Source organism: Castanea sativa, chromosome 10 (assembly GCF_040712315.1).
Source record: "Castanea sativa cultivar Marrone di Chiusa Pesio chromosome 10, ASM4071231v1".
Classification (NCBI taxonomy): domain Eukaryota; kingdom Viridiplantae; phylum Streptophyta; class Magnoliopsida; order Fagales; family Fagaceae; genus Castanea; species Castanea sativa.
The window spans coordinates 34,226,385-34,237,612 of NC_134022.1; the positions used below are offsets into that span (position 1 = coordinate 34,226,385).

Below are 11,228 nucleotides of genomic sequence, written 5' to 3' on the forward strand. Positions count from 1 at the left end.
ATTTTCAAACGATATATTATTATATATATTGATATGAAATATAATCAAAATAAATGAAAATGACCTTTATAGAGTGACCTCATGTGAAGGGTTTAATATTAAGTGTCAATCTATCTCGTTATAGAGAGCAATGTTAGTACCACAACTTTTGTCATAACTCACCATATGGTAAGTTGTAACAGAAGTTGTGGTACTAGCATTGCCCTATTATTAATTTTTTGGTTCAAGCCATTCTTAATATCCACAATCTGCATGTCAATGTGGGATTTGTAAAGATCTTGTCAAATAAGAAGTTGTTAATCTAACAATCTACTTTAAAAAAAAAATTAGAGAAAGAGCTACATAGTTTTGATATTAATGTTTTTTGAAATATAAATAATTTATTCTCTTGAAAATTATCTTATTTTCTTATTTTTGTAACAATCTCAAAATGAGTTAAAAAATAATTTTTTAACTTTCCTTATTTAGCTTTAAATAAGATAAAATAATATCTCAAAAAATTTTACCAAATTAAAAATAAATCAATCTCATACTAAACTAAATAAAGCAAGTCAAGTAATAGTTTTTCTTTAACTCTTTTTAAAATATTTTTTTATATTACCATACACAAAATATATATATATATATATATATATATATATATATATTTTCTCATATAATATTTTTCATCAAAACAAAAGTGGTTAAAAATAAGTAAATAAAAACAAGCAGATCTCGCGGGCGTGACGTGAAGGTTCGAGGCACACAGTAAGCAGCACGCACAAAGAAAAGAAACACGGTCCGCACGCGCAGAGTTGTTGCGTAAGCTATCATCCTCTTCACGCGAATCCAAAGCCCGCCATCTCTTCTTTCTTCCAAATCCCCGCGTTCACAGTTCTTAGTTTACTTCTCGCCAAAATTAAAACGCACCAAAACCCCACATTACACTACACTACACAGAGAGAGAGAGAGAGAGAGGAGACCCTAATAAGTTCTAATTCCAATCCCAATTTTCACATCGCAATGGATGAGCCTGACGCCCAGACTTTGGGGCCCAGAGATCGCAGAACCGACGCTCTCGGAGACCTTTCGGTCCTTCCCGACGAAACCGTCTGCGCTATTTTGGAATACCTCACTCCTCGCGACGTTGCTCGCTTCGCTTGCGTCAGCAGGTTTTTTTTGTTTTGTAATTTCAATTTCAATTCATAGTAGGCATTGACACATTTCTTCCATTTCCTAATTCCTAATTCCTAATTCATAGCTGAGCTCGAATTTTGAATTTGATTTCTTCGTTACGTAAAATTTGGACTGTATTTTGAATAAGCGAGAGCTTGTTTAGTTGTAAATAACTAAGGTTTGAGGCATAGCAGCAAGAATTGCGAATTAGGGAGACATATTAGTAGTGATTACTTCTTCTTTTTTTTTTGCACCATAATATAGTCGGAAAAAGATCTATTGCATTTCAAATGGATCCATTTCATGATTTGGATTAAATATTAAATATCATGAATCTAAAAGTATTTCTAGTATAGACTTTCAATCTATTGCGTCCGCTCCACGATGATTGCTCTTTATCATTGTTATATACAAGGAGTAAAATCTTAACCCTGAAATCTGACCCGCTCATATGCAGTCATCTAATTCGAGAAGATGAAATTGGGGTGTTTATGGTCTGTACTGATGAGTGGTGTTTTTAGGAATGTGCCCCACGTTTCGATATTACAAATTTAAAGGTGTATCTAGTGCCACGTCATTCTGTTGGGTAGAAAGGAATAAAATCTTATCCGTGAAATAGAGTCTCTCCATTAGACTTGAACTTGAGAGGATCATTTTCCAATGCTTTCCAATGTATTCATCTACTGCAGGAAGATGAAGTTTATTAAAATTGGCATGTTAGAAAGCTATTAAGTGTTGAGTAACGTGTTAGAGTTTGGTGTGTTAGTGGTCGGTATTGATGAGTGATGTTTTCAGAAATATGCCTAAATTTAGGTATTAGTGCATTTTTTATTTTTTATTTTTTGTTCCTTACAACAAGTGGGGATGAGGGATTCAAACCCAGGTGCTCCCTATGGTTTATGGAATCTTTGTCTATGTATAACTTGCCAAAAAGTGAACGTATTTTAGCCACATAAAAGCAAAATGTAACTCCTGGGTATGATTGAATTAATTTTTGTGTAGAATGGATACATGCTAAAACATATTAGCTTCGTGGTTATTAATTCATTTCCCGGTCTCATTACTTTTCACTACAGTTTCATGCATTTTAAGATAACAACAGAGATCTCATCAGCATCATGGGTTTTGTTTCAATTAGTGAATTTTGCTGGGTATTTGTTGATCTAGTTGTATGTCATTTACTGCCTTAAAGAAGCTTGAATGAAGTGTATGTGGCTAATATCTGATCTCCCTACTAGTACTATAATTCCTTAAGTTTTGTTTCTTTCTAATATGCAGTGTGATGTACATACTATGCAATGAAGAACCATTGTGGATGAGTCTGTGCCTTAAAAGTCTAAATGGTCCTCTTCAGTACAAAGGCTCATGGAAGAAAACAGCTCTTTATGTGTATGTCTCACAGTTCATGCTATAAGTTTTCTTAATATTAGGGTCATTTGTTGGGGTTTGAAGCTAGGTTTATTGTTTGTTGTTGTCATCAAATATTTTTATTCTTGGGATTTTCATGAGATATTAAAATTTGAATCCAATTTTTTGTTTTATTATGTATTATAAATCGTTGTCATGCCTTTGGACACAGGGAGCATCTGCCCAGTGAATATGAAGAACCTTGCAGAAAACCACTGTATTTTGATGGTACCGGTTTTCCTACATTGTTCAATAACTCTTCCCAGAGATTCTTTTTCTCATCTTAATATTGATTTGCACACAATTGTTTCTGAAGGATTTTCTACTTAAAAATTAAAGAAACTCTGAAGTCGTTAGGTCATTGTTTATAACTTTATATAACTTCTTGCAGGATTCAATTCTTTATTCTTGTACAGAAGATTATACAGGAGCAATACCACATTGGATGGATTTTCTTTTGATAAGGGTACTGTGGAAAGAAAGGAGGACCTTTCTTTAGAAGAGTTTTATCATCAGTACGAAGGGAAGAAACCGGTAATGTGATAAGGGTTCATATTCAATTAATGAGATTTTTCTGATTCCATTGTCTTCCAAATCATTAACTGCAAAACCATTTCTCATTTAGTTTTATTATGTCATACTTAAACAGTTTAACCCACTTTTCTCTTCATTCGATTGATCCCTTTCTTGTAATGATGTCACATCTATGGACACTAACCTCATTTGATGTTCCTTATTTTATATTAATCTATGTTACTGCACTTGACTAATTAATTTCTTTGTTGCTCTGGTGATATGTTTTCCTCTTAAAGAAATTGCCACAATTGCCCACAAACCATCAACATGCTTGCCACCATTGCCACACAGACCACTAAATCAATTGTCACGGCCACTGAAGCCATCACTTCACCACCATTGTCAATGCATCTGCACCCCCACCCCCACCACCACTTCAACCACAAAGACATCAGCAGCTTCCTATTGCTAATGATGCTGCCGATATCATTCACATGCTACCACTGCTTTTATTGTACCAACACTGTCATCACATTACATTGCTGCCACCTCTACTTGGCAGACACCACCATTACCCTGCCAACCACATTTACTAGCATAGTCACCACCAAAACACCTATGCCGCTCGAATGTCTGTTACCTTTTTTCCCACTTCCACCATACCACTGCTATTAGAACTACAAATGCAGACATTGCTAATTCCAATGTACATGTTCCGACTATGTGTGATTTTAAACATGTTTTTGCTGTTCTTAACTATCATACCTCTCATATTTATAATTTCCAGTCTAACTGGCTATTCTTTCTCTCTTTTTAATGATAAATGGAAAAGGAAAACTCTAGATGAAATCATGATACTTTTCCAGCATATGCTACCTTCTTCTCTGTAATAGATATTCCTATATTATTTTAGTCATTTCTGAGTCTATTTTATTCACATGGATTTTTGTTGAAACATGTACCAGGTTTTGGTTACTGGACTGGCAGATAATTGGCCAGCAAGGCATGCATGGACAACTGACCAGTTATTGCTGAACTATGGAGATACAGCATTCAGGATTTCTCAAAAGAGTGCACAGAAAATCTTGATGAAATTCAAAGACTATGTCTCATACATGAAACTTCAGCATGATGAGGATCCCCTATATATTTTTGATGACAAGGTGCTCCTCTAATTGTGCAAAAGTACTTACAGTTTTATGTTTTTTGTTGTTTCTTTAATGATCTGAAGATATTCTCACTTTCTTGCAGTTTGGGGAAGTTGCACCTGGTTTGTTGAAGGATTACAGTGTGCCTCATCTATTTCAAGAAGACTTTTTTGATGTCTTAGGTAGAGATGAGCGGCCACCATTTAGATGGCTTATTATTGGGCCAGAGAGGTCTGGTGCCTCTTGGCATGTTGATCCAGCTCTTACGAGTGCCTGGAATACCCTTCTGTGCGGTCGTAAAAGGTAAAATCACACAACTGCTTAACAGTGTTATCTGTGCTTTGGTTCTGCCCCACTTAATTCATGTCTGTTATATCTGCCACAGCCAATGCCTATTTGTACTTGGCAGTTGATGAAACAGTGTGCACATAGTGAAACTATTTTTATTTTTATTTTTCGGTGGCAGTCCAGGTTCTTGTATGTTGATGTGATTCCATAGTGAGTAAATAAAAAAGCATGTTGACTCTGATACTTCCATTCTGTGATTAATTGGAGTTCTGTCTTCAGGATTTATTTTGCTGTAGATCATGTGAATTTCACATAATTGTCTGCATAAGATCTTTCGCACTTTGTCTTGCTTCACTGTGATCGAAATTACTGGCTATGATGTAATATGTCAATCATGTTGAATAGGTGGGCGTTGTATCCTCCAGGAAGAGTACCCATGGGAGTCACAGTACATGTAAATGATGAAGATGGTGATGTTAATGTTGAGACTCCGTCATCACTGCAGGTATTTAATGCAGAAACTGCAGTCTTCATGATTTATTCTTCTATTTTATAGCTCATTCAATTTATCTTGATTGGCTTTTTTTTCTTTTCTTTTGTGGATTTGTTTAGTGGTGGCTAGATTTCTATCCACTACTTGCTGATGAAGACAAGCCAATTGAGTGTACCCAACTACCTGGGGAGACCATTTTTGTTCCGAGTGGATGGTGGCATTGTGTCCTAAATCTGGAAACCACTATTGCTGTGACACAGAACTTTGCGAATTCCAAAAACTTTGAATTTGTATGTTTGGATATGGCTCCTGGTTATCAACATAAAGGAGTTTGCCGTGCTGGACTGCTCGCTTTTGGTGAAGGTAGTTTTGAGGATGCTGACAAGAATATATTCTCTGGTGAAGATGATTGTAGTTACTCAGAACTGACTAGGAAAGAGAAGAGGGTCAGAATTCAGAAACCTGGAGATGACCCCAATTTTGAAGGAACTATCACCAGTGCCTCTAAAAGATATAATGTGTGGAAACAAGATTTCTCATATGATATAAATTTCTTATCCATGTTTTTGGATAAAGAGAGAGATCACTACAATTCTCCTTGGAGCTTAGGCAACTGCATGGGACAACGAGAAATGAGAGAATGGTTATCCAGGCTTTGGGTTGGAAAACCAGGAATGAGAGAGCTAATATGGAAGGTAAATTTTTTCCTTTTTGGCCTATTTCTTTACACTCATCAAGCTGAGAGTTGAATTTACTAAATAAGGAAGCAAGCAGTAATGTAATATTTAACAAAGCTACGGTGTTAATATTGTACTCCATAGAAGGTCTACAAGCGGAATTGCTTGTTGGTTCCCTTTCTTCCTAGAGACCTTAATAATCACCTTCTCTTAGAGTGGACCCGCTGATCCTACTTATCGGATCTTTTCTGTCACATTGACAGTCAGTCAAAACTCTCTTAAGTGACAAATCAGTGTTGGTAAAAGTGCAGGGCACACTTAAGTGCGAAGGCCCCCAAGAGCCTAAGCACAAAGCGTAACTGCGTAAGCACATGTCTAATTGAAGTAAAGTGCAAGTTTTTAGAAAATAATGTAATAAATTTGAAATAATTATTAATATAATATAAGAACCAAGGGATCAATAGGATGTTAATTGACGATTTCAATGGCTAACAAAAACAATGCAATGCAGATGCTTCTTGTTTTTGGTAAAACATCTGGGTTAAGATATTTCAACGATTGTTCGTTGTTGAGATATACATATTTTGGTAGAATTTGAACTGGTTTATGGGTTTCGGTACCAAGCAGAAAGACCACAGGGGAAGGGGAGGAAGGGAGGTTGTGGGTTTTAGGATGAAGCAAAAGACCAAGGGGAAGCAGAGTGAGCGGGGTTGTGGGGTTTCAGGACAGAACAGAAGGACAAGTTAAAAAACATAGTGGTCCTATCTGTTGGATCAAGCAGAGGAGAGAGAGAGAGAGTGAAGCAAGGAAAAAAAATGACAGAGAAGAGAGGGGAGAGAGAGAAAATTTGTCTTGCTTGAGTCTCCTTTTGTGAGGATGAGTGGTTTTTGGAGTGCAGTGCTGAATGGACTTTTTTTCCTTCTTGAATTTGTAAAGGAGTGGAGGGGTGGGCTTATGTGTATCATAGCATACCATAAAATTGACTTTTGTGTAACAAATCCACAGTGAATATCAGCGGCATTTAGATTTGACCACTACATTAAACATGTAGTTGTTTATTATTAATATTAATTAAAAAGATTCTAAAAAGTGTGCCTAAGGTGTGTTGCTGCAAATGCACCTTGCTTTAGAGGTGTAAGGCCACTAGCTTATGATGCTTCGTGCTTTGTGCTTAAGCAAGCTTTTACCAGCAGTGAGACAAATAATTGATTCTTTTGCTTGGACTAATTATGATCATTGAGGTGGCTTGTTTTCCAGGGAGATCTGTTTTGAGGGCTACCCTTTATGCGTTTTCTGTGCCTCTTATGTTTGCCAGTTCATTTACATAATTTGTAATCCACCTTACTGATTTACAAGTTTGTCTAATAGATTTTTTTTTGGGGACTTGCCTTGTTGCTAGAAGTGCCTGTTATACTTTTCTTCCTGTCTCTGTCGTTTCATTTTTTGCTCTGAAATGTCTTAGGGAGCATGTCTTGCACTAAATGCGGACAAATGGTTAGAACGCCTGACAGAAATTTGTGCTTTCCACGATTTGCCTTCTCCCTCAGATGATGATAGGCTCCCTATTGGCACTGGTAGCAATCCAGTAAGTTAGTTCATCAAATGTATAATCACTCATGGTTCTCTAAAGATACAAATGCTTTCTGTTTAACTTTCAGATTCTACTTTTGGTAATATGCCCAAAATTTTCTCAACAGGTTTATCTTATGGAAAACCACGTAATTAAAATATTTGTTGAAGGAGGGTTGGAAGACTCTCTTTATGGTATTGGCACTGAGGTACGATCTTACATTTAGGTTTGATCCAATTACACCTTTTATACGAATCTAATTTTGTTTTTTATTTTTATTTTATTTTTTATACTGCCTGTTAACAGTTGGAGTTTTACAATCTACTACATAAAGTCAACTCGCCTCTGAAGAATTACATTCCTGATGTTTTGGCGAGTGGGATTCTTTATCTGGAAAATGGGTCTTATACCGTTGTTCCTTGGGACGGCAAAGGAGTTCCTGATGTGATTTCTAAGAGCAATCTGGTTCCAGAAAAGTGCAAAGTAGATGGATATCCCTTTGGTGTATGGAACAAGAAACAAATTGAATATAGAAAAGCTGGGATGTCAATGCATGAATTGAGTAGTTCAGCAAGATGCAGTGGGATATGGCCTTATATTGTAACAAAAAGATGCAAGGGGAAGATATTTGCTCAATTGTAAGCTACTAGGATGATTATTATAGTTTCTATTTTTAGTTGCAATGCAGCAAACTATTGGGTTTATCAAAGTTCCATAATTGACCTTGATGCAATTATATTCTGTTTGCAGAAGAGATGGACTGTCATGGGAAGATACACTAAGCTTAGCTTCCTTTCTGGGAGAGAAGCTCCGTAACCTTCATCTCTTGCCTCTTCCACCTCTCGATTATTCAATTTTTTCGGATTTTGAACAGCATTTGGAATTGGCCTATATTAACTGTCATATGGAGGCTGTTCCTAATAATTCAAACATTCAAGTAGAATGGGAAATTTTCATCAAAACTTTAATGAAGAAGAGGAAGGATGTAACCAGCCGTCTGTCTAAATGGTATGCCTATGCTTTCACAGAAGAACATCTATCTGCAATTGTTAGTTAATGAAGATATACCAAAAAATATGAGGCAAACATGGTCCTAGTTTTTATATCTTATTATTAAACACAACTATCTCCAAACAATGAACAACACTGACTCTGCTGAGTGTTGTTTATTGTTTGCAGATAGTTGTGTTGGATAAGCCTGTATTTATGTTGGACAGTAGACAGACACATAGACCTTCATAATTATTTTGCTTATGGTACTCATTGGTACTTACCTGCATATCTTTGTTAAAAATGCATGTTGTGTGGATAAATGCAGTTTTGTTTATGTTACATGAAAGGTAGTTAGACATGACAAATCCCAAATCTATCTAGTAGGACACACTTTTGTCTTGTGTGTTGGTTATTTTATGAATTTTTTGAGCTCTATATCTATGTTTTGTGAGTGCTTGCTGAAAATCCATAGCGTAAGTTTAGAAACAAATACTGTGTGCTAATAACATAACAAAAAGGCATCTTTTGTTTTGCACATTTGTAGGATAAAATAAAGTGGACAGTTCTGTAGGTGTCAGAACAGGGTCCAGTAGCAGTGCACATGGATGTCTTGTTGAAAAGTGACTAATATAACAATTGTGGTTAAGGAGAAGTGGCATATATGTAATAGCCTTAAATTGACTGAGTGTGCTCAGTTCTTGGTCATTATATTTATATTCTTGAGGGTAGTGATCCCGCTTTAGTGGATTTTCAAGGAAAAGATTTGTTGATTAATTACTTTCTTGCTAATGGGGTCTTTGTGTCTTGATATTTTGTCAGTCAAGGCATTGACTTTTGGTGGTGGAATGGAATGGAACAGCCTGATTGTTGTTGCATGTCTGAGTAACCTAATTAGTTCTTCATTGGGTTGGGACTTGGGACTGAGAGTTTCTATGCTTTCTAAAGCTTAATTAAAGAGAGATTGTGTTCCAACCAAATTCATTGGATTAAACTAGTGCTTTGTACCGGCTTTTTATTTTTAGGTCTATCTACCTTTTTTTACTTTCAATCAAATATATCCAGAGCAAACACCTGAGATTTTTGTAGTGATTTTGTAATGCATGCATGTGCCTATACTAATGCATGCATACTGTGCTTTGATTTGCAAGCTCTTTATCCTGTACTGCTGAAGATTTGGTTTTTAATTACAACTTGTTATCTGTTTCTTGAATTTTTGAGTGATGATGCTCTTGGTCCATATATTGGAATGTAAATTGAGCTACATTTTGCATTTTATATATGGCATCAAAGAGTTTAGTGTGAGACCTCTAATATTTTTTTGTTGCACTTTGTAGGGGAGATCCGATTCCTAACACACTAATAGAAAAAGTCGATGAATACATCCCAGATGATTTTGCCAACTTGCTTAATATATTTGAGGTCTCTTGCCCATTCCAGCATCTTGTTTGATTATTTGAAGGACATTGCTCTTTTATTAAAATATAATTTGATGGATTAGTCTCTTTGTGACAAATGTATATTTACTTATCTTGCTCTTATTTGACTTCAGGGTGAAAATGGCCTAAAGAAAGTTTGTAAACCTTGCTCTTGGATACACACGGATATTATGGATGACAATATTCACATGGAACCAAGCTCAGTTACTTTGCGCTTGAGTGAAAATGCTGAACATGATGGCCTGGTGGATGATGCTTCTAATGGCCACGATGATGGTTTGAAGGGAAAATCATGGTGTCCTAGCTACATTCTTGATTTCAGTGATCTTTCCGTAGGTTAGTGCTTTCACTAATTCAGTTACATTTCCATGTAAAGCTATCTGATTGTTCTGCCTTTGTTTAGACTTCTATATTAAGCATGGAGCTTAGAGGGCCCTAATATCATGACACGACATGACCAATCATTAATTAAATTTAATACATATTATGATTGGGTTGAATAAAGGAAGGATCTATTTCTGCAGTACAATGTGTATTTAAATACACAGGGTAATTTTAGTGCAGGGTAATTATTGGGAGAGAAGGGTGTGTAAGCTTTTAAACTGTCCCAATCTTAACCAGAATTCTGGCTGCCTTTACCTGAGTTAGTTTCCAATCTATTAATGCAACTTTCTTTCACTTGTCTTGTTGCACCTGCCATTGAAAGATAGTACAACCTTTATATAGAAAAAGTATTTGTCCATATACATGAGTTTCTTTTGATCATTTTGACGATACCTTATTGATCCTTTATATGATTTGCAGGCGATCCAATTATGGATTTGATCCCCATATATTTAGATGTATTTAGAGGTGATCCAAATCTCCTTAAGCACTTTCTGAAGAGCTATAAACTTCCTTTCAGAAGAATGTCAGAGTGTGAATCAGTGGAGGGTGGTGATAAATTTGGACGACTTTCATACCTCACCATGTAAGTAAATGGCCTCTATCTATGTCAATAATGTCATATTTACAAATGTGGGATTTATTTGGATATTTTCATGCATGTAGGTGCTATTGTATTCTGCACGATGAGAATATTTTGGGAGCAATCTTTGGTATATGGAAAGAACTCAGAACGGCCAAGTCGTGGGAAGAAGTTGAACTGGCAGTATGGGGAGAGTTAAATAACTACAAAGGCTTTCCCTGATAAATTGTCTTGCCTGCTTATCTCTCTTATTCAGAGTTCAACACTATTTTTTAAGGAATCATTTGTTGCCACTGTGTTATATATTATAGCAGTGGTCTCATCTAATCCTTTTTTTTCCTTTAAAAAATAAAAATATACGCATGACAAACACAAAAAGACCGGTAATATTTTGTAATAATTTATTTCTTATATTTGTAGAGTTGTTTAATTGATTTTATATTACACCCATAATTGTTTTAAGGGAAAAATGAAGAGAACATTTAAATTTTTTTGTAACCTCATGAGGATGATGAAATGCTCTACGCAACTGCATACACCGACTTGAATCTTTATCCTTGACTTATTTCATATTTTTA

At 35.7% G+C, this 11,228-nt stretch overlaps 1 protein-coding gene across 1 annotated transcript; it reads left to right on the top strand.

The window, feature by feature from the left end:
- The first annotated feature begins 812 nt into the window (after positions 1-812).
- On the top strand, positions 813-11,228 carry LOC142613613 (lysine-specific demethylase JMJ21). The gene is made up of 16 exons (XM_075786039.1): positions 813-1,151; positions 2,434-2,544; positions 2,735-2,790; positions 2,954-3,096; positions 4,044-4,241; positions 4,330-4,529; positions 4,920-5,019; positions 5,127-5,702; positions 7,147-7,269; positions 7,382-7,462; positions 7,561-7,892; positions 8,005-8,262; positions 9,582-9,666; positions 9,797-10,019; positions 10,488-10,653; positions 10,734-11,228. Exons 1-16 carry the CDS (start codon positions 1,003-1,005, stop codon positions 10,870-10,872), a joined length of 2,940 nt encoding a protein of 979 aa, XP_075642154.1. The 5' UTR covers positions 813-1,002; the 3' UTR covers positions 10,873-11,228.

What these genes read in the sequence shown, in the direction of transcription:
- LOC142613613 (XM_075786039.1), top strand. Translation starts at nt 1,003, where the DNA reads ATGGATGAGCCTGACGCCCAGACTTTGGGGCCCAGAGATCGCAGAACC. An exon ending in ACCAGCCGTCTGTCTAAATG is followed by an intron (nt 8,263 to 9,581) that starts GTATGCCTATGC and finishes TGCACTTTGTAG; the next exon opens with GGGAGATCCGATTCCTAACA. An exon ending in ACTTGCTTAATATATTTGAG is followed by an intron (nt 9,667 to 9,796) that starts GTCTCTTGCCCA and finishes ATTTGACTTCAG; the next exon opens with GGTGAAAATGGCCTAAAGAA.